This window comes from Gadus morhua, chromosome 7 (assembly GCF_902167405.1).
Source record: "Gadus morhua chromosome 7, gadMor3.0, whole genome shotgun sequence".
Lineage (NCBI taxonomy): Eukaryota > Metazoa > Chordata > Actinopteri > Gadiformes > Gadidae > Gadus > Gadus morhua.
In genome coordinates this window covers 4,958,860-4,986,823 of record NC_044054.1, presented here as the reverse complement: position 1 = coordinate 4,986,823, position 27,964 = coordinate 4,958,860, and the positions used below count along the sequence as shown (strand labels likewise).

Below are 27,964 nucleotides of genomic sequence, written 5' to 3'. Positions count from 1 at the left end.
AGGCCATCCACCGACGTCACTTTGCTGGGGCGATCTGTGATGTGATGCTGAAGCCCCCCGCCCACTCTGGAACGAGAGCGCAGAGCCGACCGTATTGCGCCACTGAAGCGGCAGCAGCCTGTAGTTCCAGTGGAAGCACGGCGTGCCTCGGGAAAAGGCGCCCTTTATTTGTCATCCTCATATCAAATCGTGTCGCTCAGTGCGGAATAGTGTTGGCTCTGCGCGCTCGTCGCGCTCTTGTTATGCCACCACAGAGGCATATCAACTGCTCCTCAGCCACTTAACATGCATCCGGTGTCACAAAAAGAATAACCCCAATCCGAGTGCTCGATGACGATACAAATGTTAAGTTTTAAGCTTGGGCATGTTTCCGTACGTGAACGACTTCATGCCTGGCTACGCTTCAAACTCGTGCATGTTGCAGAAAATGTACAACAGCGCCCCCTAGGGTCACACTGTTCGGTAGCTTCTCTCCCCATAAAAAGCTATAGTCAGTGTTTAATGACGTTGATTTACCTTTGAGCATTTCCTTTTATAGGTTACTGTGTCAAATGCTGTTTAGAATTAAGGTTTGTATCAAGAAAGAAAGAGCCAGCGAGTGACTCTCTTATTCCCGCTCTCCTTGCTTGACCACGATCTAGATCTAGGATCGATTGCTCTTCCTTGGGTCTCCGGAAGTTAACACTGAATTTTCAGACATTACATTTTGCAGCTGAATATTGGCATGTTGAATTTGGGGACGTTTACATTATAGTTAAGTTTATTTATTTTGAATTTTTTAACATCAACAAATAAAGCTGCATATGATTTATTGAGTTAAATTCAGAGGCAAAAAATCCAGATACGTCATGTCAATGCATAAATATTCAGTGCGTATAATTCAATGGCTTTTTATTTTCAAAATCCGATGGCACAGATTTACTTCCATAGCTGGTTCAATAGCGAGTCTGAGGCTCTCTCTAGTGGCTGAGCGCTGGTACTACTGGGTACTGAGCGTTATTATAAATGGTTTCCACAAATTATTCACATGTGGAACACGCTATGGTTCAAGCCACGACATCATTGCATTTATTCAAAACGTTGTATTTGTTCTTTATTGATTAACAACAAACGAAAGAAAGAAACATTGGATAAATGAACAAATAAAAAAAGACAGTGGTCGTTGATTTAAGTCTAAAGATGAAGAAATATATTATTATGAAACAGATACTATTGTTGAAACTCAAAAGTCCCATTTTGTTCAAATAAACATTGAAATAACAACTTATTTCAATATATAAACATTTGTGTCGCGAGAAAAGACAGGAATATATCAGAACGTACACTCAATGTACACTTAAATAAACTCTAAATGTTAAATATACTTTTCAATATATTCAAGTATGTGTTTTTACCTCTTCCCATCGGGAGAGAACAGCGTGTGTGATTGGACAGCACCGTGTTTTCTAAGCATATCAACATACAGTACGTCTTTTGGCAATTTTGATGCGGATATCGGTCAAACAGCGTTCTCTGCTGGCGCCTCTGGCGGAACTTCAGGCAGCTCTTTTAACTCAGAATTGTACCTGTGAGAGAGAAGCAGGATAAAGTCTGTTTATTCGTATAATTGGGTTTTAAATAAATTAATTGTTATAATATTGATTAATTGTTTCTTTTTGTTATCGTTTTTTAATCAATCAAAAGGATTAATCAAAATGATTAAATCAACAAAAATCTTTGTAAAGGAGGATTTCCCTCCTTATAAAAGCAAGGTATTAATAGTATAACCAGTGAAAGTGTTTTTTGGATTCAATTAAAAAACGAAATTCCCTCCCAGTTCTAAAACCTTTTTGAGGAACAGTGAGGGATTTCAAAGACAGTAGACGCTTAATAGCTTAATCACCGCTAATCCAACTCCGTGACTTAACCCGCCCTTAGCCGATCATCAAGTATGCAACCTTTAACCTAATGGAGACTTAAGCGCTTACCGAAAACACTGGCTAATAATCTCTCACCAAAAAATTAAACTTTACTCTCTGAACTGCACTGAACTCAGTTTTTTTGGCTTAACCCGTACTCAAACAAACCCGGAAAAGACAGTTAATAACTCCAACAAAATATGTTAGTATTTAGTTTTAGTTTTTGTGAGAAGCCAGGGCACTGTGTGTGTGTGTGTGTGTGTGTGTGTCTGTGTGTGTGTGTGTGTGTGTGTGTGTGTGTGTGTGTGTGTGTGTGTGTGTGTGTGTGTGTGTGTGTCTGAGTGTGTGTGTGTGTGCCTGCCCAGTGTGTGTGCGTGTGTGTGTATTTGTGTACCTCAGTGTGTGTACAGTGTGAGTGTGTACCTGCCCAGTGTGTATGTATGTGTGTTTACCTGCCCAGTGTGTGTGTGTGTGTGCGCATTTGTATACCTGCCCAATGTGTGTACAGTGTGTGTGTGTGTGTGTGTGTGTGTGTGTGTACCTGCCCAGTATGTGTGTGTGTGTGTGTGTGTGTGTGTGTGTGTGTGTGCCTGCCCAGTGTGTGTGTGTGTGTATATGTGCCTGCCCGTTGTGTGAGTGTGTGTGTGTACCTGCCCACTGTGTGTGTGTCTGTGTGTGTGTGTGTACCTGGCCAGTGTGTATGTGTGTGCCTTCCCAGTGTATGTAAGTGTGCCTACCCAGTGTGTGAGTGTGTGCTTGTGTACCTGGCCAGTGTGTGTGTGTGTGTGTGTGTGTGTGTGTTTGTGTCCCTGGCCAGTGTGTCTTTGTGTGTACCTGGCCTGTGTGTGTGTGTGTGTACCTGCCCAGTGTATGTATGTGTGTGTACCTGCCCAGGGTGTGTGTGTGTCTGTGTGTTTACCTGGCCAGTGTGTGTCTGTCTGTGTGTCTGTGTGTGTGTACCTGCCCAGTGTGTGTGTACCTGTACCTCTCTCTCTCTGACAAATGTACTTATGGTAAGTCGCTTGAATGTGTGTTTTGTCAAATCCTGGAATAAAGAGTCAACTTAGGCGAATACTTAATAAACGGTAAACCATGACCTCCAGATCCGGTACAGCTGCGTGGCTCCGGCCAGCCCGAGGAAACAGTTGACGGCGAACAGATTCCACACCCTGGGAACGATGACCAGGGAATACCGGGACCACAGCACGCCTGGGAGAGGGGTCAGAGCGGGAAAAGGGGAGTCCATCAACAGGACGACTCGATGGGAACACATTTTGTTGGCCATATTTTAACGAATTAAGTAAATGTTGTGTTTCTGCAATGGTAAATGTCTTCTTTTTGCTGATGCTACGTCACATTGTTGTTTCCAACTGTTCTTTAAAGATTGGTTAATCTCAGGAGGTAGAGCAGTGTCTGTCTGTCTGTCTGTCTGTCTGTCTGTCTGTCTGTCTGTCTGTCTGTCTGTCTGTCTGTCTGTCTGACTGTGTCTGTCTCTCTCTCTCTCTCTCTCTCTCTCTCTCTCTCTCTCTCTCTCTCTCTCTCTCTCTCTCTCTCTCTCTCTCTCTCTTGACAAATGTAGATATTGTTAGTCGCTTTGGAGCGAGGCGGCTGCTAAACGCCCTCAACGTTGATCTATGTTTTTGTCAAAGCCTTGAATAAAGAGTTAACTTTATTGAACACACACTTATCAAAGCCACAGGGAAAAATAGCAGTGTAGTAACAGCTATCTGATGTTAGCGTGTGTGTCTTCTGTGGTGGAGGTCAGGTGTGTAAACTACACACACACACACACACACACACACACACACACACACACACACACACACACACACACACACACACACACACACACACACACACACACACACACACACACACACTGGGTCTTAATATGGCTTAACGTCTGTACTGGAAAATTCCTCAGCTGACAAAGGAGGTCATCGTTACCGCGGTAACAATGAGAAGTCGTTTGAAGGTGGACGTGTGTGTGTCTCTGTCTATGTCTATGAGTGTGTGTGTGTGTGTGTGTCCCTCTATGTTTGTCTGTCTGTGTTTACCTTTGTGTGTGTGTGTGTGTGTGTGTGTGTGTGTGTGTGTGTGTGTGTGTACCTCTGTGTGTCAGTGAGTGTGTGTGTACATTGCATACGAGGACAAGAACAAAATGGCCTCTCTCCTTGGTAAATGATTGCCCACTTTTAAGACCTAGCTCGAGGTGATAGGGCAAACTAGCCTAACCCGCGTCGAGGCTACTCATTATCCAGCCTCGCTAGATCTGGAGGTCAAATGCTAGTGTCGGGAACGGAAGGTCATCGTCATGACAACAAAGAGGTTCAAACGAGCTGGGAGAGAGAGAGAGAGAGAAAGAATCCAATCCATTGTTTGGTCACTTTGCCATATTGATTTTACACACATTCATATATTCACCCACAAATACACACATTCACCAATTCATACCCAAATTCACCCATTCATACACACATTCACCGACCGACGGCAGAGTCAACCCCTCAGGGCGACAGCCAGCTTGTCAGGAGCAGTCAGGAAGAGGCGTCTCTCTCAGGGACACCTCGACAATCCAACCAGCAACCTTCAAGTTACAAGTTAGTGATAAAAATTATAGTAAAGTTCTCTGTTGTTCTCTCTGCTTCGCTTCCCATGTTGCACCGGGACAACGTTTCCACCAGCGTGGAGTAGCGAAAGCATAGCACTTTGAGGTCAAAGCTGTGTATGCGTAAACAATTGCAGACGCACGCACACAGACACACGTCAGAGCAGTGACATGCAAACGCAGCACACGCACACTTCTGAAGGTGAAGACTTATACTGGAAAAACACACACTCAGACCCACATATTGAACAAACCGACAAAGACCCAGGCACACATAGACAGATACACAGACACATAAACACAGAGACAGACAGAAAAGCACACTTCTGAAGGTGAATACATATACTTGCAAGAAATGCACACATATTGAACAAATCAACAGACAGACAGACACTTACAAACACAGAGACACACAAACACTTCTGAAGCGCAAAACCACATTCGGACAATCATCCTTTGTAGCAATAGGCACTAAACTGTGGAATACACTACCATCAGAAATCAGAAAACATTGACAGAGCTCAAGGTTTTTAACACACAAGTAAAACAATGGTTGAAACTGAATAAACCCTGTGGACATTGACACGCACGCACATGGCCGCGTGCACATGCATTAATCATTGTCCTTGTTTTTGTCTTTATGTCTCCTGTATATGATGTCTTCTGTATTTTTATTCATGTGTAACTTTTAGTAAAAGCCTAACCAGGGACAGGGGTTGCAAATAAGTCTTGACAAGAAACCTGTATGCATGGCATCTATTTTATATTTTATATGAAACAATGTGCAATGTATTTGTCCCTGCTCAATAAACTTCTAAATAAAAAATAAATAAGTGCAAACATATGCTAAACGCACACAACCGCACATATTGAACAAATCGACACAGACAGCTACACACACACAAACACACACACACACACACACACACACACACACACACACACACACACACACACACACACACACACACACACACACACACACACACACACACACACACACACACACACACACACCGTACTAGTGGTCATGAGGACTGCGGACTGGGAGGTGCTGAGCTTCTCTGCTGGGCGGGTGAAGTCGGCCGCGCCCGCCACCACCAGCCCCTTTGGAGGAGTTGGAGGAGGTAGGAGGGAGGGGGAGGAGGAAGATAGGGGAGGAGGAGGAGGAGAGGGAGGTAGGGGGAGGCCCCGCCGACAATTAGCATGTTTCCATTGTGTCTGTGGTTTTCTCTAAACTAGCTCTCATACGATACGTTTATGGATTATTATACTGATACACGGAGTGTGAAGATATCGAATGTATGTCTGTCTGTCTGTGTGTGTGTCTCTCTCTCACTCTCTCTCTCTCTCGCTCTCTTTCTCTCTCTCTCTCTCTTTCTCTCGCGCTATGTGTGTGTGTGTGCAGCATTTCAATCATCTGGAGTTTGTTGCGTATTAACTTTTGATCTAAACTGGATTTTATTTTATTTTGATGGGAGATTATGACTTTACGACCAAACTGTTACCAGTAGACATGAAAGCAGATGACGACTTTATGACCAAACGTACCCATTTAAACATCGGCGCCCAGAAGAAAACTGTCTTTGGTCCTAAACAGATAGATAGAAACACGGTGTTAGTTTCAGAGGTCTGCATTATATCTATACCACGATATATATATATATTCACAACAAAAGGTTTACATTTATTAAACAGTTAGTGTCAGAGGTCTGTATGATATCTATAATATTATATATATTAAAAACAAAAGGTTTGGAGCTGTCAGTTAAACGCGTTATTAACGACGTTAACGCAAACCAATATTAACGGCGTTAAAAAAAATATCGCGCGATTAACGCAATTATTTTTTTTTCTTTGGCTCAAAACAAAGAAGCAGTAGCCTGACTGCTATGTTCAAATGACATTTGTTCAAAGCAGTCGTTTAATTGCACTAGAGGCTCTTTTTTTGTATCGTCCTGTTTTGATCAGTATATGCCAATGTTGTTATCAATAAAAAATCATTTGCATAGGGCAAGCCGATGCACTTCACCATGTTGATAAGAGAATTAAAATGAGAAGAATTCTGGGACAAAAAAATCAAGGGATATTTAGCATAGAAAAAAAAATTGCGATTAATGGCGATTAATCGTGAGTTAACTATGACATTAATGCGATTAATCACGATTAAATATTTTAATCGCTTGACAGCTCTAGTTTGAATGTATTACACAGTTAGTTTCAGAGGTCTGTATGATTCATATCATACAAACAAAACAAAAAAATATATATATATTAAAAACAAAAGGTTTTAGACAGTGTCTAATAAGCGGTCTGTATGATAACTCTTTTAAATCGGTGTGGAACACGTTAAAACCGAAGCTAGTCTGACAGCATTCCACCCTCAGACGTAAGCTTTCATCACAGAGGAGTTTAAGTGTGTGCGCACGCACGCACGCACGCACGCACGCACGCACGCACGCACGCACGCACGCACGCACGCACACACACACACACACACACACACACACACACACACACACACACACACACACACACACACACACACACACACACACACACACACACACACACACACACACACACACACACGTCCAACTTCAAATGACTTCTCATTGTTACCAAGGGATGCATTGGCCAACTCACACATAGCAATCCAGCAAAACGCACTTTACACACATTGTTGGTGTTCCCCTGCCCCAGCTGTAAGACTGTCACTCTTTCTACACTTAGTGGAGGCACGGCCCAGACACGGTGTTGCTTCCTTCAATATCTGACTAACCAACTAACCAACTAACCAAAGTCACGGCCAACCCTAGTTAATACCTAAGTGTATTACTAGTTAAAGTGTTATACTAGTTAATACTAAACAGTGACGGCACATTTGTTATCGGAAATAAATAATTCGTCATTTATATATGACTAAGTTATGCATTTGAGACTAATATAAATATATATATATATATATATATATATATATATATATAAAATAAATACAATTATCATCAATGATAATAAATGTTTTTTAACCAACTTAGCTCCTCGTTGGCTCGTGCACTAATATAAAATAATAATCAATAATGTATATAATATAATAGTACTTGACTGATGATAAATCCTGAATTAAACGATCTCAGTCAAATCCGAGCTGTTTAACTTGTGTGTGTGTGTGTGTGTGTGTGTGTGTGTGTGTGTGTGTGTGTGTGTGTGTGTGTGTGCTGTGTGCGTGTATGTGTGTGTGTGTGTGTGTGTGTGTGTGTGTGTGTGTGTGTGTGTGTGTGTGTGTGTGTGTGTGTGTGTGTCATATAATAGTGGGTGACTGAACGCATCTTTATAAACACCAACACGCTTTTTCCATTCTAGGAAAAACACAACACCGCGTCACGTGACCTCGGATGCGCTCGTGGACAGCGCGCTCTGCGCGCGGCGAAAGCACGCAGACGCGGGGCGCATAAGAACCGCAGGCTAACACTTGACAAGTCAATCAATCAACGTGTGGGTTTAGGTTCGAGTCCTCAACCACCCGATGTTTTTATTTTGTTTATAGTCATTGATGTGAATAAAGATTATCGGATTAAACGATGGCTTTATTCAATCATAATGAAATCGCGCGTGCATGAGGAAAATAAATGAATGAACGCATAGTCCAGTCACCCATTCGACTAACATCAGCGCCCAGTGCGAACCAGTTCACCAAACCAGTGGCCTAGATGGTTTAAACGACCATGCGACGCTGCACGCATGCGCGTAACGTTAACGTGCACGATAAAAAAAAATCTAAAATCAACCTTGAGATAAACGCGTGCACGTACCTGCAGGGTGGTTGTAGAAGGGTCTGAAGCGCGCGGGTAGCACGTGCTCCACGCGGTCCAGCATGCGGTGGTAAAACACCCGGACACCTAGGGACCCCATGTCGACTCAGGGGACGGGATATCGGTCTGTCAGTCAGTCAGAGGGAGAGAAATAACATGAGACGAGAGACGGTCACCTGAGATAGCTAAGCCCTGCCCCCTGGCATGGCATTGGTCGGCGGACATGCCAATCTAAACGAGCAGCCAAGCCGCTCCCATTTTTTGTGATTTAAGTGGAAACATGAGTTGTAAATTACATTGAACATTGCATATATTTTTAAAAGCAGATTTTTTTAATTTTATAATAATACAATTATATTAAATAGTCGCTAATACCTTTTCTAATTTAGATACAATAATAAATTAAACTTGTATTGCGGTTTTGTGAATACTCAAAGACGCTTTACAGAGTGAACACGAAATGAAATAATTTAATAAGAAGGTATGCCAGTAAAAAGATAACATATGGATGTATGGTTGTAACACACTCATCACAATGCTTTTACGTCTGCTTAGGCCTCTTTTGAGGCATAGAAAAGCATTTATTCATAGGTAGGGTTTAATATGTTGCATTTAATAATGGGTTATCACGTTTAATATAGCAGAATAGAGTAATTCATTTGAACATGCGCTCTGAGAGCCAAGTAGAGGGCGTCTGACAGCCGCGCCCACTCTGCATTTAACCCCTCCCCCATAGGCGTGCGCAATCTGTACTTGTCTATCACGACGCGGAGGAGGAGGAGCTATTCTCTACAGCTGTACGCGAGTCACACTAGAGGGAGCAGACAGAGGAAAAAAAACACTAACTCTGCTAATTTACATATATTAAATTTACAGTTATATCCGCGCGACGCGATGGATTAAAAGTCCTAATTCGCGAACGAACGCGAATTTATTTTTCCTTGCGTTTTGCGGTGACGCCGGTGGGATTGTGAAACCATGCCGAGCACCAAAGGACTAATTTGGGACATCAGAAAGCGGTCAATCTACTCCAGCGACTCCAACTTCACTCGCACGAACTTTCTTGGTAAGGAAAAAACGACTTTGTGTTGAGCAGACATTGCGTAATGTATGCGTAATATTATGCGCAACTTTACGCAACAGTGTTGATTGGACGCGTGTTCCCTGAGACAGTGAGTTGGTAAACATGTTGCCCCACATGTTCGCGTGAATGTGTTGATTTGTGTGTTGTCGATGTCCTGACGGGCATGCATGTTGTCATCTGAGAGGATGGAAACCAAATTCATTCATTCATCAGGGCCAACCAGAACGCACTGAAGAAACACATTCATGCGAGCATGCGTTGAATACATTTAAAGTATTGAAAACGAAATAATAATCCATTCACTGTAGTTAACGTAACACTTTTAGTGAATACTCGTGACTGTATTACTGTTACTTAATTGACCGGACCCCAGGATCCGTACCCTTATTGTGATAACTATCATAACTTAAAACTCAATAATAATCTATTAATCATAGTTAACATGAACAGCGTAAGTAAACAAGGTCAATACTATAAGTGAACCTTACCTTACTTATGAGTTCGTATTAATTAATGTACCCTTATTGTGAAGTATTATCAACACATTTTTATAGTTTCTGGCTGTGTCATAACTTAAAGCATTGCAAACTCAGTAATAATCACATTTTCTGTAAATTATTACTAGACCATAAACTGTTACTTAACGCTAGTTGGTTACAAAACGTTAGTTAAAGCTTATGTCATGATTAATGTTGATTAATGGTAGAACTTACAATCTGGGTTCATCAATTAACCAATTCATTTAGTCGTTTCAAGCTGTTTCATAACTTTACAAATATCCCTCATGTGTGTATGTGGACCAGGTTTAAGTCTTATCTTTTTTAGTGTGTATTTAGTCCATCTCTGGTCTTTGTCTGTTTTTCAGGGAGTAAAGATTTCATCCAACGTCTCGGACTGGAAACGACCCTTGAGGTCCACGAAGGTTCGGTAAGTCTGCGTTTTAAAAGTTATAGCACTTCAATAACCATGAAATTAATATATGAACCAATAGTCAATAGTCATAATATAATGTAGATATAGCATGGTGTAGCGTCTTATCCCAGCTATCTCTGTTGTATACAGGGAATGGGTTAACTGATTGTTAGTGCTGGACAGTTGGTTCTGTGAACATCCTTACTGTACCGACAACAACATATTGTTGTTTCTCTTTCTTCGTACAAAAACATATTTACTTTGCCGTAACAGGTCAACTCGCTGTGCTGGAATGAAACGGGAGAATTCCTCCTGTCCGGGTCCGAGGATGGGAATCTGGTGGTCACGAACCCATACAGCAGAGAGGTGAGCAGAACCTATAAGTCGAGCAGAACCCATACAGCAGAGAGGTGAGCAGAACCTATAAGTCGAGCAGAACCTATATTTGGACTGCATTTATACCACACTTTTCAAACCAGTGACCACTCAAAGCACTTTTACAATATGGCCTGGCATTCACCCATTCATACACCCATTTATACACGCATTCAGGAGATTATCACGGGGAGAGAGATCTCTAACATATCATGATATGTTTTAAAATTAATCGAGGATCCAAAACACACACATCATGTTCACAAGGTCAGGTTTTAGTTATGCTCTTTTTTCTGTCCCATTTAAATAATTCTTCTCTTTCTTTTCTTCTCCTATCTCTCCTCCTTCTCTCTCTCTCTCTCTCCCCTTTCCTTTTCTCTGTCTGTCTGTCTGTCTGTCTGTCTGTCTGTCTGTCTGTCTGTCTGTCTGTCTGTCTGTCTGTCTGTCGCTCTCTTCGCTCTCTTCGCTCTCTTCACTCTCTTGCTCTCTCTCCTCCTTCTCTTTCTCCCCTCTCTCTCCCTCTCCCCTTTTCACTCACTCACTCACTCACTCACTCACTCACTCACTCACTCACTCACTCACTCACTCACTCACTCACTCACTCACTCACTCACTCTCCCTTCTCCCCTCTCTCTCTCTCTCCCTCTCCCTCCCTATCTCTCTCCCTCCCTCCCTCCCTCCAGGTGAAGACAGTGGTGAAGTCCCGCCACCTTTCCAGTATCCAGAGCGCTCAGTTCATGCCGCAGACCGGCGGCCATGTTGTGGTGTCGTCCGCCGCCGACGGTCAGATCTTCTTCACCAACATCACCAAAGGGCCCAGCGCCGCCACGCAGACCCAGTACCACTGCCACGTCGGGGCCGCCTACAAGGTAATGCAATGCACTTCCTGTTGGCGACCTCTTGTGAGCTGAGAGCCCCGCAGAACAGGGGGGGAGAGGGTGGTGGGTTTTCATGTTATCCCGGCCAAGCGCAACGTTCTTCCTGTTAATTCAATTCCGGTGTTCTGAGGGAGAAGGTGGTGGGATTTCACATTATCCCAGCCGAACCCAACGCAGTTTGACGAAGCGATGTCTGTTACGTGTAACGGAACAACGTGGGTTTCTCTGTATTGCTGGTCCCGCCCTGTCTCTGGCCGATAATATGAAATGTTTTCTTAAATGTTTTTTTAATTAAATTTTATTCAATTCAATGTATTTTTCACGGTAACACTTACATCCCTAATGTATATACGTTATGTCTTCCTTTCGATCTTTCTATTGTGAACACTCTCCTTCTCCACCAATGGGGAGGGAGTGGTGTTTCTCGTCGCAGAGCCTGATTGTCCATGACTCTTCCCCCCGCCCGCAGATCCTGACGGTTCCCAGCGACCCGCACTCCTTCCTGTCCTGTGGTGAGGACGGAACCATCCGCTGGTTCGACGTCCGCAACAGCACCTCCTGCAGTCTGAACAACTGCAAACAGGTGAGGGCCGCAGCATCCACCGTCGCCATGGTGACTCAGAGTTCATCGGAAAAGTTTATAGGATTTATCGTTTCATTTTTTGCTGATTTGTATTGCGGGCCGATATAAAAGTTTAAAAGTAGCCCTACTGGTTTAGGCCCAATCCGGATTCTTCTTCTCTACAAAAATCAACCTGGAGTCCCTAGAACATGGAACATATTGATATCATTGTCCCATTTTGTTGAACAAAATAGGGCACTGCTGCAGGATGATAATGCGATGGTCATCATCATTTATTTAATTATTATTAAAATAGAAAACAGTTACATTTGTGGTTTTCGATCCTGTCGCATCTTTCGCCCGCCATCTTGCCTAGGATTTTTCATGATTTTCCATTTTCTTTCAAGGAATTGTGGGAGCAAGTCACAACTGAGGCGTTCTCAGTTTCTTTGAGTGTGCCTATTGAAAATCTCAATTTTGAGGGGATGTTAGCCCTCCCCCTTACCCCTTACCCTCACTTAAAATGGCTTTTGGTACCCGGCTCCACTGCGCGTGAACGCGCAACAGCGAGGGGTAGGGCTGAGATTCTGCTTGGAGCAAAGAATCCGGATTCACCCTTGGGCTGAATCCGAATTCATTGCTCATTGCTCAACCCTACCCCTCATTGCTCAACCCTAACCCTAACCCTAACCCTAACTTATAAACCGACCCCCTACCCCTACCCTTCTTCCCCTACCAAATGGGACAACCCTACCCTGTCACGTCATCGGTAGTCCCTACCCTGTGACCTCATCATTAGTCATCATTAGTCAACTCAAAATACTTGACCCCCAACCTCCCCGTGACCACCTAGCAGATAACCAGACACCTGGTAATGCTACAAGGGACAGGCTGGCTGCCATTGTCTCGGGCAATGAACAAGCCCCATTGTAAAGATGTTTAACCTGAAATGGTATTTATATTATGTATTTTGTAATTGGCATGTTTAAATAAAGGATTTTTTTAATACTACAACCTGTCCCTTGTAATATACCATTTATTTTGAATGTCACTTAGCTACATGTTAAAGGTGGTACTAGATAAGAATTGGTTAAGAACAAGAACACTTTAAAGAAGAAACACTTTATTTAAATATAGAAATAAATATAAAAACCTACGATTCCATTGTCCCTCTACCATATATATATTTGAAAGTAGGCAATATCTCTTTTATAGAAGTCTTATTTTAATTAATAGAAAATGAATGCGTTAACATTCAATGAATATTAACTATCTATCAGATTGATTCATATCTCATCAAATCGCACCGGATCGTTAGAACATTGAATCGAATCGCATCAAATCGTTCCATATTAAAATGTATCGTCCCTGAATCGTATCGTAGCACATGTATCTAGATACGTTTCGGATCGTCCTATAAAGGAGAGATGCACACCCCTAATAAATATCATACAAACAAGAACCAGTGATATAATGGAACTAATATTGCACAATACAAAAAAGCATCAACCATCACATTTTATCAATAACTTGATCGGTTTTAAACCATCAGTGGATGGTTAATCTTTCTATCTTCCTGGAGGTTTTAGGGCTACCAATGCAGAAGAGGTGCTTGAGGTGATGGAGGGGTGGGCTCTGGGATGGCAGCGGCCTCAATGATCTCCTGAAAGAAAACATAACAAATAACAAATAAGAAGGAATTGTAACTGGGTTATATGGCCACATGTTATGTACATTATATAATGATAGATAGATTGATAGATATTTCTACCAAAATAAATGAAATAATATACTGGTTTCTAAAAAGAAAAGACATGACATTGATCAACCATTCTCCAGGCTAATAAGCATTTTTAAAACGAATTATTGCTATTTGGCAGGGGATTAAAGCTTATCTTCAATCTGGAGTCCCTAGACCATGGAACATATGGATATCATACGACATGAGCCCGGCAGCTCCCCGACTGTGGGCCGCCAGACCCCGGTCCACGGCCGGGCTGAAGAGCCCGCAGCGGGCTTCGAAGCCCCAAAGTTTGATTTGCAAACGCAAACAGAAGCCAGGTCAATATACTATTTGAAATAGGCTCAAACTCTTCAATTTGTGGATTATATCGAGTATGTGGGCAACGACGATGTCGTTGTAGTTGTTATCGATGTCGTTAACTATGTTGTTGGGTTGTAGTCTGTAACGATGTGGTCCTTGATGTAGTCGTTAACGATGTTGTGAACGCCGTCCCTCCCCTCCCCAGGACGTGCTGATCGACTGCCGGCGGGCGGTGACCTCCATGGCCGTCTCACCCTCAGAGCCCTTCTTCCTGGCGGCCGGCTGCTCCGACGGCTCCGTCCGGATCTACGACCGCCGCATGCTGGGCACCCCCGCCACCGGTACAGTAGTCCATGGCCGGGGGTCTACACCACACAGACCCAGGGAGCCGAGACCCGACCTTACCCATTCATACACACATTTACCCATTCAAACACACGCATTCACAAATTCATACACACATTCACGCACACAAAAACGCCCATTCACCCATTCATACATGCATTCTCCATTCACACACCGACCCCTCAGGGCGACAGCCAGCTGGTCAGGAGTAGTCAGGGTGAGGCGTCTCGCTCAGGGACACCTCGACGTTCAGCCAGGAGGAGCCGGGGATTGAACTAGCAACCTTCAGGTTACCAGCCAACCCGCTCTACTGCCTGAGCTGAGCCGACCACAACGCACAAGAACAGACCCAAACCAAAACGTCCCGCCTCCCAGTCTGCTTCTAACCTCTTTCTTTCTTTCTTTCTTTCTTTCTTTCTTTCTTTCTTTCTTTCTTTCTTTCTTTCTTTCCGTCCGTCCCTCCGTCCGTCCCTCCGTCTCTCTCCCTCTTCTCTCTCTTTCTCTCTCCCTCCCTTCCTCTTCCTCTTCCTCTCTCTCTCTCCCCCCTGCCCCCTCTAGGCTGTCACTCGGGCAGCGGGGCGTCGGGGATGACAGCCCGCTTCTTGCCCGCCCACCTGACGGAGCTGACCAATCGGGTTACCTCGCTGTGCTACAGTTCCGACGGCTGCCAGCTGTTGGCCAGCTACGCCTCCGACTACCTGTACCTGTTTGACCCCCGGGACGACTCGGGGCGCCTGCTGAAGGGGCTAACCCAGGGGCCGAAGTGCCAGGTGAGTGGGGGACGGGGGGACTGGAACACAGCAGGGGGGGTTGACGCCGCAGGGGGGCGGGGACACAGCAGGGGGGAGGCTGGAACCCCCGGGGGGAGGGGGGGTTTACGCCGCAGGGGGGTGGGCACACAGGAGGGGGGAGGGGGGGTTGGAGGCACAATCGTCTGCCGATGGTGTTTTATCGGCTTTGGTGTCACGATGAGTCGGTATCTAAGGCGATACATCACGATGATTCGGTGTCTAAGGCGATACATCACGATAAGTCGGTGTCTACATCACGACGATAAGTGCTTATCTTAGGTGATCTTCACGATAAGTCGGTATGTAATACAGATACTCGATACAATACCATAATATTAATTTTAATTATTCCTATTAATTGAGGAGAAGATGGGCTCTTAAAATAGTTTTTTAGATAAATAAAACACTATTTTATTTATATAGTGTTTGATCAAAACACGAGGTTTAAAACGTCGGGGAGAGAGGAAAAATACTTTCTATTCCGTACTTTACGTCAACATATTCTAAAACGTTATGGCCCTCAGTTAGACTATTTTTAATTCTTAAGCATAATGTTTATTATCGAATCAAAGTCCTACTACTACTAAGTTCGAGCAGAAGTCAAGGGGGTGGGGGGCTGGAAACCAGAAAGGGGCAGAGCTAAATCCTTGTTTGGTTCCAGAGATAATCTAGTGAAGAGAAAGCACCCTAGCAAATAAGTTTTCAGAAGGTCGTGTTATTACGTATGTCTCTAGAGCGGCCAGTCCACACGCTGTTGATTTGAAACCTTTCAAACCTACGGACACTTGTTGACAGTTCAGTTCTGCTTGTCGGTCTTTTGCAATGATGTCGCTGCTGGACCGCATGAAAGTTGGCCTTCCCCTCTCTTATCTGTGTGTGTGTGTGTGTGTGTGTGTGTGTGTGTGTGTGTGTGTGTGTGTGTGTGTGTGTGTGTGTGTGTGTGTGTGTGTGTGTGTGTGTGTGTGTGTGTGTGTGTGTGTGTGTGTGTGTGTGCGTGCACATGGTCAGGGTTAGGGCTGCGCACGGCCAGACAGAGGCCCACATACCGTTCCCTAAAGGGGATCCTCCTCTGAGTGGAAACAGCCAGGAATAGCTTCAGATAGCATGTCACAACGCTACACTGCCTAGCCAACGTGTGCACATGCACACACACACACACACACACAGACACACACACACACACAGACAGACACACACACACAAACACACACAAATGTATAGGACGAACACACACACACACTACGGCATCGGGCTACGGCACACTGCCATAGTACACGTTGTAGCTCGAAAACTATTCTTCCCGTGTGTGTTAATGTGTCAATGTACGCGTGTCTGTGTGTGTACGCTGTGTATGTCACGGTTTATCACACCTGCTCGACAAATCACAACGCAGTAATTTTCGTTAGTTATTTTCCATCCCATAGTAGTAGTAACTTTCCTCGACAGCTGGGGTCGTGTTGTCATGACGCTAGCCGGGCTTAGCATCGCTACCGATAATAGCGCTTGTTTCCTCAGCTGCCCCAGTGCAACTCCTGCTACGGGCTAGCTCCTAGCAGGCTAGCACCATCCGGGCTAGCTCGCAGACGGCTAGCTCCTAGGATAGCTCCCAGAAGGCTAGCTCCCAGCAGGCGAGCTCCTAGCTTGCTAGCTCCCTGCAGGCTAGCAGGTCTTTCTGCTGCGTTTCCCTCTCAATGTTGTTTCAAGCGATAACCGCTGAGTCACATGAACAGGTCAGCACTCGGTTTACTGGCTGCTGGTTTGATCTCGAGATTGGGAGTGTGTGTGTGTGTGTCTGTGAGTGGGTGTGTCTGTCTCTCTGGGCGTGTGTGTCTGTGTGTGTGTGTGCGTGTGTGTGTGTGTCTGTCTGTCTATGAGAGTGTGTGTCTGTGAGTGTGTCCGTCTGTGAGAGTGCTTGGGTCTGTCTGTCTGAGTGTGTTTCTGTGAGTGTGTTTCTTTCTGTATGAGAGTGTTCCTCTGTCTGTAAGAGTGTGCGTGTCTTTCTGGCCGAAAATGTGTGTGTGTGTGTGTGTGTGTGTCTGTCTATGAGAGTGTGTGTCTGTGAGTGTGTCTGTCTGTGGGAGTGTGTGGGTCTGTCTGTCTGAGTGTGTTTCTGTGAGTGTGTTTCTTTCTGTATGAGAGTATTCGTCTGTCTGTAAGAGTGTGTGTGTCTTTCTGTCCGAAAATGTGTGTGTGTGTCTGTCTGTATGTGTGTGTCCATCTGTTAGTTTGCATGTCTCTCTGTCTGAGAGTGTTTGTTTCTATCTGTGAGAGTGATTGTCTCTATCTATCTGTGTGTATGTGTTTGTTTGTGTCTGTCTGTCTTTCTGTTTGAGAGAGGGTGTGTGTGTAAATAAGTCTTGAATGAATCTTCTCAGGAGGGAGGGAGGAAGTACCCCCATCCCTCCCCCACACCCTCCCCTCTTAACACACACATCATTCTGAGAGGGTTTATTTACAGTCCTGTCCGTGTGATGCTGACTCCTCCTCCACCCCCCTCCCTCCCGCCTCCAGCCCCGGCAGCCGTCCGCCAAGCGGCTTCGCCTGCGGGGGGACTGGTCCGACACCGGACCCCTCGCCCGGCCCGAGAGCGAGAGAGACGGTAAGGGAAGACCGCCGTGACACGGGGAGCACGCACACACACACACACACACACACACACACACACACACACACACACACACACACACACACACACACACACACACACACACACACACACACACACGTACAGACACACACACACACGTACACACACACGTACAGACACACACACACACGTACACACACACGTACAGACACACACACAGGGTTAATTTAGTACACTCACAGGGTTGATTAAGGAAACACACAGAGGGTGAATTAATTAAGCAATAGATCACGCCAGGCTGTGGTATGTGCTCATTATACCACTGTTAAGGGGCGTTGTCCGGCCCCGACGCGCAGCGGAGGGCCGGCGACCCCCTTCACAGTGGTATAATGAGCACATGCCACTGACTTAAGCGATCTATTGCTTTTATACAACGGTTACTATTATGGCGAAACGAAAGTCATAGACACACTACATTTAAAAAGAAACCAAGAAAGTCAAAATAGCCGTTTAATTAAAGAATACAAAAAAGTAGTCCCTCCTGGCTGCCGCTATGCATCGACGGTCGCTATGCAACACACTTTAGCGTCCCTCCGAGAGAAGGCTCCGATAGAGCGGTTTGCCGGCAATTTATCCTATGGAGCAGTTCACTCGTCGTGTGCCTAAGCTTTCGTTAGTCTCTCCATCGCCTTGCTCACTCCCGGAGTAACAACATTTACACTCTCTCCATCATCCAACATATGTTTTACTTTGTAACTGTTTCTACTTCCAGGCGCGGAGTGATATGCAAACTTTCACAAAATGATCGGGTAGCAGTTATGTATACGCTCATTATACAACAGTTGGGAACCAATCAGATCGCTGGATTTAGGTCCCCCGTTGTATAAGTACACACAACACACAGGGTGAGTTAAGTGTACACACTCACTCGCTCACTCACTCACACTCAATTAACCCTTTGTGTGTGTGTGTGTGTGTGTGTGTGTGTGTGTGTGTGTGTGTGTGTGTGTGTGTGTGTGTGTGTGTGTGTGTGTGTGTGTGTGTGTGTGTGTGTGTGTGTGTGTGTGTGTGTGTGTGTGTGTGTGTCTCCAGGTGACAGCCGTTCTGAGGTGACTCTGCTCCAGAGGATCTCGGATATGATGTCACGCTGGTTTGAGGAGGCCAGCGAAGGCCAAGTAGGCAGACCCCAGGCCGCAGGTATTCACTACTGCACTCACTACTGCACCCACTACTATCCTCACTATTATACTCACTACATCCTGCTGGTACTCACTACTGCACTCACTATTATACTCACTATTATACTCACTACTCTACTCACTTCTGTTCTCACTTACATACAGCCTGCAGTTACTCACTACTGTACTCACTACTGTAATCACTATTATACTCACTACTATACAGCCTGTAGGTAATCACTATTATACTCACTACTATACAGCCTGTCGGTACTCACTATTATACTCACTACTATAGGCTACTCACTACTGTACTGACTATTATACACTAGTCTCACTACTCACCACTATACAGTAGTGAGTAGTATAGTCTACTCACCACTGTACAGTAGTGAGTAGACTCACCACGATACAGTACTGATCCTGCCTGTTCTCCTTCCCCTCCCAGCCCTGACCCCTGTGACCCCCAGAGACCAGACCCCCCAGGGGGAGGGAGTCTCCCTGGAGGTGGAGCCGGTGGTCAGCCGCCACCTGGGAACCCAGGGGACCTCAGCCAGCAGCATCCATCTGGGCTGGTACTGTTACACCCTACACTACACTATACTATACTACGCACTCTATACTACAGTACACGATACTATAGTACACTATACTACACTACGCTATACTACAGTACACAGGGGACCTCAGCCAGCACCATCCACCTGGGCTGGTACACCCTACACTACACTATACTATACTACACACTCTATACTACACTACACTATACTACAGTACACAATACTATAGTACACTATACTACACTACGCTATACTACAGTACACCGGGGACCTCAGCCAGCACCATCCATCTGGGCTGGTACTGCTACACCCTACACTACACTATACTATACTACACACTCTATACTACAGTACACGATACTATAGTACACTATACTACACTACGCTATACTACAGTACACAGGGGACCTCAGTAAGCAGCATCCAGCTGGGCTGGTACCTCCCACACCCTACTACACCACACTACTACACTATGCTACACTACACTAAAGTACATTATACTACAGTGCACTACACTACAGTACACTATAATACAGTACACTATACTATACTACGCTATACTACAGTACAGTACACTACACTATACTACGCTACAGCACACTACACTACAGTACACTATATTACACTACAGTAAACTATAATACAGTACACTATACTACACTATACTACAGTACACTATACTATACTACAGTACACTATATTAGTAAACTATAATACAGTACACTATACCACACTATACTACAGTACACTATACTACACTACAGTACACTATATTAGACTACAGTACACTATAATACAGTACACTATACTATACTACGCTATACTACAGTACAGTACACTACACAATACTACGCTACAGCACACTACACTACAGTACACTATATTTCACTACAGTAAACTATAATACAGTACACTATACTACGCTATACTACAGTACACTACACTACACTATACTACATTACAGTACACTATACTACACTAAAGGTATGGCCACACTGAACGCACTACACGCGTAGGAATACGCGCGTAACGCGCCTGACCTGCCTCTTGATCTGTGTAGATGTGATGGGATCTTGATCTTTGTATGTCACAAAAATGGTTCAACGCACCTAACGCGTCTAACGCGCCTAACGCGCCTACGCAGCTAGATGAGCCCGCCAAAAAACATATTTTCCACCGCTACTTTTCTTTTGCTCCACAAACATGGCTGAGATCACCACCATCGCTGCGCTGTATTTGTTGTGGGAGTTCGAGGAGAGTAGGAAACCCAAACTCCGTCGTGTTTGGGTGCATGACATCCTCCGTAGGCGCTCACAGCCGGGTGAGTTTCACCACCTCCTACAGGAACTCCGCCTGGCTGACGGCCAGTTCCAGCGGTATTTTCAGTTGACTGGGGCCATGTTCGATGTCCTGCTAGCCCGGGTTGGTTCCAGGATCTCCCGTCAGGACACCAACTACAGGCACTCCATATCAGCTGTGGAGCGCTGCGGAGCGCCTTTCCTCTGTCTCTCTGCCAGGGACGTCGGGTCAAGCTCAACGCTGATTGGCTATCGCAGCTAAGCGTCACGCGTAGGAGCGTTAAAATTCCAATTTTTTTACTCCGCGCCTAGGTGCGTTGGCTGCGTAGGTGCGTTGGGCACATTATTTAGGTGCGTAAAAACGTGTCTAACGCGCCTAACGCGCTGCTATTGCGCGTGTAACGCATCTACGCGCCTAAACCAATGGTTCCCTACGCAAAAATGCTGATTTTCTACACCTCTCACTGTGCGTTCACACCAAATGCGACATTTGTCGCCCGTTCGCGTTGTTGCCGAAGTTTTGTCACGCCACAAATCCAAATCATAATCTGATGCTGTGCAATTTTTGTCTAATTTGTCGCGCCACAACAAGATAACCACCATTGCATGTCTTTACCTTTTGTGGGAGAGGGAGAGACGTCGGAGGACCCGACGCAGTCTATTCATAATATTGTAATGACCACGGAAGAGGCACTGAATGAAGTATTGATTAGACAGAGATTTATTAGATAGGCCTACCTAATAAACCGTTGGAACACACAAGACCGGAAACCAACGCCGGTAAACAAACGCCGGGAGTCGCAAACGGCAACGATCACTTTCTCCTCCATGCTGCAGTTCACCCCGGACTGCACTGCACTGAGTTTGACGGTTGAACGCTGATTGGCTGTTACGTTACACATGTCACTCAGTGGCCACGCTGTTGAACGCTGATTGGCGGTCATCACGCGAAATTCGCGTCAAAGTTGAAATATTTAAACTCGAGCGAATTTGTCGCGGCACAAATCCTTGTGAACGCGCTCGCCTGTGCACGGCGAAAGTGTGGCGCGACAAATCAAAACTTGTCGGCGGTTTACTCTCGCGAAAAATTGCCCCGATACGCGTCTCTACATTCACTTTGTATGAGATCTTGTCGCCCCATCGCGTTTGGTGTGAATGCGCCTAACGCGTTCAGTGTGGCCCTACCTTAAGGACCTAAACTCTAAAAACTGTTTTTGGAATAAGAAATAACCACAACAGGGTGTCCTCTTATTTGAAAAAACAATATCCAATGTTCCTCCAGGACACTTTGAGCATGTCGTTTTCTTTTGTTAATGTTGGATTGTTTTATTCTGATGTGGTTCTTTCCTCCCCAAGGACCGGTCCCGGGCAGTCCCAGAACCCCCCCCAGGGTGTCGGAGCGGGCCGGGTAGGGTCCAGGGGGGTGGAGGAGGAGGAGGAGACAGCCCAGGGACAGCCCCGCCCCGGTTGGGGGAGCGGGTATGTACTGTCTGGCTTTGGACCAGGTCTCTTAGCAACCGCATCCAATAACACATTTACATTTACATTCAGGGTGTTTAGGAGACGCCTTTACCCAGAGACTATTTGTCGGAGGAAAGAGAAACAACAATATATCGCTGTCGGTACAGTAAGGATGTTCATAGAACCAAGAGCCAAGCACTAACAATCACTAGGTTAACCCATTCCCCGTATACAACACAGATAGATAGGATAAGGTGCTACACAAGTAAGTACTATAACTAAGTATGACATACAATAAGTGAATAGATTAAGAGTCAGGACGTACAACATACGATAAGTGCATCAGAGGGGTGTGGGGGGGAAGGGGGGAGGCTATGCAGAGTCCAGGTGAACTCTGAACAAGTGACTCTTGAGACCATATCCACGTTTGTGATTATCGATTGAGGTGATAGAGTGTGTTCAAAACGTTTTCGAAACGAGCAACCGAGAATTGACTAAGCATTGTGTTGGCTGGCTGAGCTGTGACTGAATGTGTGATGTTGGGTCAGGGATGTTGTGTCTCTGTTCCACAGGTTCAACCTGCGGGGGTCGGCCGTCGGGGAGCGAGTGCTACGGTAACTAGCTCCCCCCCTAGCCACTGCATGCTCCTGGGTTGGTCTGACTAGCTAAGAAGCTAACTCCTCCCCCTAGCCAAGCCGCTGAATGCTACGCTGGGCTCATATACACCCCCCAACACACATAAACAGAGCCACGCACACACACCGACCGCACACAACTCCACCCTAACTGATACACATCAATACGCACACACTCGTGAACACATACCAAAAATCCACACACCCTAATGTACACATCCAGGTGCACGCACACTAATGTACACATCTTCACACACCTAGACCCCTCACCAATCCACCCTAACGTCCGCACAGACGGACGGACACACACTCACAGAGACGAACTCTACCCTAACACACACACAGTGTTAACACACACACACACACACACACACACACACACACACACACACACACACACACACACACACACACACACACACACACACACACACACACACACACACACCACCCTAACACACCCACCACCCTAACAAACACACACCCTAAGATATCCACCCACACAACTGACATCCTAACAAAAAAACACAAACACACCACCCTAAAGCATACTCGTATACACATCCACGCACCCTAACCACACACACACACACACACACACACACACACACACACACACACACACACACACACACACACACACACACACACACACACACACACACACACACACACACACACACACACACACACACACACTCCACCCTAGCACACACATTCACAAACCCTAACATACATAAACGCATCCATGTACACAGACACCTATAATACATCTCCACACACACTCCCCCTTAACCCCTCCCCTCTCCCTCCCCCAGGCGGTCGGCCGCCGCCCACATCCAGGAGATCTTCCGGCGGCGGAGGGAACGCCGGGAGCTGGAGGAGAGCGAGACGCGTCGCCTGGGCCGGCCAGCCGCCCACACCGTCTTCAGGGGCCACCGCAACTCACGCACCCTGGTGAGAGGGGGCCCCCGGGGGCCCATACAGGGGTCTCTGGTGATCTGTGGTCCTACACTGCTCACCGCTCGCTCACTTTCGCTGGTGGACGTGAGAGAGTCTCTTTATGTGTGTTTGAGAGAGTGTGTGTGTGTGTGTGTGGGGGTGGGTGGGTGGGTGGGTGTGTGAGACTGTGTATGTGTGTGAGAGACGTTGTCTTTGAGAGAGTGCGAGTCAGAGGCAGAGAGAGATCTCTCCATTGTTTGATCGGTGACTCTCACTCTCTCTCTTAGTGTGAGAGAGTGAGATTGTTGATCAAACTTCTGCCTGACAATTTAAGATTCGGTCACGTTTAGCCCTTCTAATTTGGAATGCCCATGATGGTTTGGATGCCATGCGTGAGTGGGAGGTTTAGGGTGTAACGCTTCGGTCTGGCCACCAGGGGGGCTTGGACCAAACTCCTTCATATGGACCAGTTTGATTTCTATAAGTCTTTTTGTGCTAAAGTGAAGTAATATATATTCATCCACGATTCAAATCGATCAAGTAAAGGATTCTTACTTATTAACCAGCTTATTGATTGAAGTATATATATAGACTTACAATTTGTGTGTGTCCACGTTTCTGTGTGTGTGTGTGTATGTTCCTGTCCGTTTTGTAATATATGTGTGTTCTCCCCCCCCCCCCCCCCCCCCCCCCCTCCCAGACCAAGGAGGCGTGCTTCTGGGGCGATCGCTTCGTGCTGAGCGGCTCGGACTGCGGCCACGTGTTCGTCTGGGACCGCAAGGGGGAGGGGCCTCTCGGGGGGGAGGGGCCTTACGGGGCGGAGCTGGTGATGCTGCTGGAAGCCGACCAGCACGTAGTCAACTGCCTGCAGCCGCACCCCTATGAACCAAGTGAGTCAGCCTGTACCCCCCACACACACCCGGACCCCTAGACCCCTCCAATCCAATCCACCCTAACGTCCACACAGACGGACGGACACACACTCACAGAGACGAACTCTACCCTAACACACACACAGTGTTAATACACACACACACACACACACACACACACACACACACACACACACACACACACACACACACACACACACACACACACACACACCACCCTAATACACCCACCACCCTAACAAACACACACACTCGCCACCCTAACACACACACACACACACACACACACACAACTCCCACCCTAACACACAAACAGACAAACTCCACCCCAACACACACACAGGGTTAATTAAGTACACACACACGCTCACACACAGACACACGCACGCACGCACGCACACACACACACACACACACACACACACTCTCCACCCTAACACACACACACACACACACACACAAAAACTCCACCCTAACACACACACACACACACTCACTCACTCACTCACTCTCATGGTTAATTGAGTACACACACACACACACACAATTTGACAGAATTCACATTGCTGTCATTTGTGACCATACCTGTCAGATGACCATTCATTTACACCCATGTGTGTATGCTTGTGTGTGTGTGTCTCTGTGTGTGTGTGTGCGTCCCGCCCCCTCAGTGCTCGCCACCTCGGGGATAGACAACAACATAAAGCTGTGGTCGCCCACAGAGCGACGCCCCGCCTTCGACAGCCAGCTGGCCCAGGAGGTGAGCCCCTCCCTGGGCACGCTCCCGGCTCCCTGGGCTGGCTCCCGTGCCCAGTACTTAATTGTTTAGCATCTGCAGTAGCTGCTATCACTGCTGTATACAGGGCATGGGTTAGCCCAGCAATTGTTAGTACGGTACTTGCACTTGGTTCTATGAACATCTTTACTGTACCGACAGCGATATATTGTTTGTTTTACTTCTTATGACGAATTTACTAGGTCACTTTGGATAAAAGCGTCTGCTAAATGCCCTAAATGTTCTTAACGTTTGTTTAATCTCAATGCTAACATTTGTGTGTGTGTTTTTCCCCCTCTGTTTGTGTTAACGTGTGTGTCTCTCCGTCTGTGTGTGTGTGTGAGTGTGTGTGTGTCTCCCTCTGTGTGTGTTAATGTGTGTCCCTCTGTGTGTGCGAATGTTTGTGTGTGACCCTCTGTGTGTGCGTGTGTATATAAATGTTTGTGTGTGTGTGTGTGTGTGTGTGTTTGTGTCTAGCTGCTGTGCCGTAACGAGGTGATGCTGGAGGAGACCAGGAACACCATCACTGTCCCCGCCTCCTTCATGCTGCGCATGTTGGCCTCGCTCAACCGCGCCTTCAGACCAGGTGACCCCCCCACAAGCACCCCCCCACCACCGACCCCCCGCTGTGTCAGGGTAGAGGAGTGTGTGTGACGCCAGACACTCCTCACCCGGGGTCACGCCTCGCCCACGGTCTCCTCCAGACGAGGCGGGCCTCAGACCACTCATTGCATCATAATCATATCGCCAGTTCAGAGTGTCGAGGCGTCCCTGAGCGAGACGCCTCAAGCTGACTGCTCCAGACCAGCGGGCTGTCGCCCTGAGGGGTCGACGCCGCCGTCGGTGTGTGAAACCGTCTGACATGCTGAACGTTTCATAACCTTCTGGGTTGGGCTGTCCTTGTTTTGGGGTCTTCTAGATCTGGCAGAGGTGGAGGGGTCGGGAGCGGAGATCGAGGAAGAGGAGTAGCAGGGTGTTTTACGCCCCCACCAGCACCACCCGACAACCAGTCCTCACTGAAGCCCACACGTGTAGCATCGCACTGAGCTGTCTGTCTGCTCTGTAGGAGTGCAGTGGTTTGGCCTTTAGGATTTATTTATGTTTTTGTTGTTTTTCTGTCAAGACAGCCAAAAGGAAGATTTGTGTTTTTCTGAGCACGTAGCAAGTACTAGATAAGTACTATTGTAGAATAAGCACTAGAGAAGGATGAGTACTATGGTAGAATAAGTACTAAAGAATAATGAGTACTAGAGAATAATGAGCACTATGTTAGAATAAGTACTAGGGTGAGTTTAAGTACTAGGGTGGAATAAGTACTCAGTCATATAAGTACGAGAGTATAATCAGAGTACTGTAAGCTCAGACTCTGGTCTGACCAGGGACTGGTTCGCTGATCAGGCGATGCAGAATGTGACTCCGGTGCCAAAGAGGAAGAACACAACAGATGCACTGAGATCCGCACCTCACAGACTAGAACAGACTAGAACAATCAGGACAGGAACTCAAAGCACGAGCAGATGTCCAACCGGCTCAGGGTCGGCTCCAAACGTCCATCGATCGAGTCTCAACAGCGCTTCAAAGTCGATGGGTTTTAAGATTTGTGAGCCAAATATAAATGTTCTAGAAAAAGTGTGTATGGGATTGATGTATGGTAGAAGATGAAATGAAACTTATTCTGAGACTTCTTATTGATGTCAGGTTTCGCGATGTGACTCAAGCCAATCAGAAGGTGTCTCAGGATCTTCTCCAAATGTGGATAGACAAAAGTGCGACCAGGTGTGTCTGTGAGTGGGCTCAATATATGGAAGAAGATTAAATGAAACAGCTCCGAGTACAGAACATATTCTAAGGCTGCTTATTGAAGTCAGGTTTCGTGACTCAAGCAAATTAGAAACCCTAAAACTTGAGGTTGTGAACAAAAGTCGATTTTATCTATAGATATGTGCAATGTGTATGTTTTTTTTAGCAGCAGTTTGTTTGACGACAGAATGTATTTATAATAGTTTTGTTTGTCACGTTTGACGTGTTGTGAACTCATTTTGTAGATTGTTTTATATTGATCTTTTACAGCCTTGTGGCTGCATCCAATAGACTTGGTTTAAAAGGTGCCTTTGAACTTCTGATTGTGTGAAGGAATGTGTTAAACCCATTGCCTTATCGCATGGCCCAATTTAAAGTCGTGTGAGATATATTTATGTATTTATACTAATAAAACCAACTGACATCGATTATAAGATCTCACTGAAGCTGCGTAAAATCAATGAAAGTAGGATCAATGGCCCAGATGAAAGTATATTTATCTAGTTTTATCGATAAAACCATGAAA

At 45.9% G+C, this 27,964-nt stretch overlaps 2 protein-coding genes across 3 annotated transcripts; one reads left to right on the top strand and one right to left on the bottom strand.

Moving 5' to 3' along the window:
• Positions 1–874: 874 nt before the first annotated feature.
• On the bottom strand, positions 875–8,511 carry LOC115547647 (mitochondrial pyruvate carrier 2). Its single transcript, XM_030362021.1, has 5 exons — positions 8,319–8,511; positions 6,058–6,098; positions 5,529–5,613; positions 2,996–3,107; positions 875–1,565 (listed from the first exon to the last, which is right to left on the bottom strand). Exons 1-5 carry the CDS (start codon positions 8,416–8,418, stop codon positions 1,499–1,501), a joined length of 405 nt encoding a protein of 134 aa, XP_030217881.1. The 5' UTR covers positions 8,419–8,511; the 3' UTR covers positions 875–1,498.
• A 557-nt stretch (positions 8,512–9,068) lies between these two features.
• LOC115546738 (DDB1- and CUL4-associated factor 6) lies at positions 9,069–27,879 on the top strand. 2 transcript variants are annotated; one of them, XM_030360447.1, is made up of 17 exons: positions 9,069–9,384; positions 10,268–10,329; positions 10,588–10,680; positions 11,373–11,558; positions 12,037–12,150; positions 14,379–14,514; positions 15,077–15,288; positions 17,821–17,908; positions 18,989–19,093; positions 19,523–19,649; positions 22,289–22,411; positions 22,942–23,007; positions 23,847–23,985; positions 24,671–24,860; positions 25,535–25,623; positions 26,116–26,224; positions 26,558–27,879. In XM_030360447.1, exons 1-17 carry the CDS (start codon positions 9,297–9,299, stop codon positions 26,605–26,607), a joined length of 1,977 nt encoding a protein of 658 aa, XP_030216307.1. In that variant the 5' UTR covers positions 9,069–9,296; the 3' UTR covers positions 26,608–27,879. The 2 variants fall into 2 exon arrangements, with proteins under 2 accessions (XP_030216307.1, XP_030216308.1); XM_030360448.1 differs by having other exon boundaries at positions 9,070–9,384; positions 22,966–23,007.
• The last annotated feature ends 85 nt before the right edge of the window (positions 27,880–27,964 follow it).

Bases quoted from the DNA above. Each gene is read 5' to 3' on its own strand.
- LOC115547647 (XM_030362021.1), bottom strand. From the start codon at position 8,418: ATGGGGTCCCTAGGTGTCCGGGTGTTTTACCACCGCATGCTGGACCGC. The intron at 6,099-8,318 runs GTACGTGCACGC...CTATCTGTTTAG, and splicing joins CTTCTACAACCACCCTGCAG to GACCAAAGACAGTTTTCTTC. The intron at 3,108-5,528 runs GTACGGTGTGTG...CCCCTCTCCCAG, and splicing joins CGCAGTCCTCATGACCACTA to GCGTGCTGTGGTCCCGGTAT.
- LOC115546738 (XM_030360447.1), top strand. From the start codon at position 9,297: ATGCCGAGCACCAAAGGACTAATTTGGGACATCAGAAAGCGGTCAATC. The intron at 9,385-10,267 runs GTAAGGAAAAAA...TCTGTTTTTCAG, and splicing joins CACTCGCACGAACTTTCTTG to GGAGTAAAGATTTCATCCAA. The intron at 24,861-25,534 runs GTGAGTCAGCCT...CCGCCCCCTCAG, and splicing joins GCCGCACCCCTATGAACCAA to TGCTCGCCACCTCGGGGATA.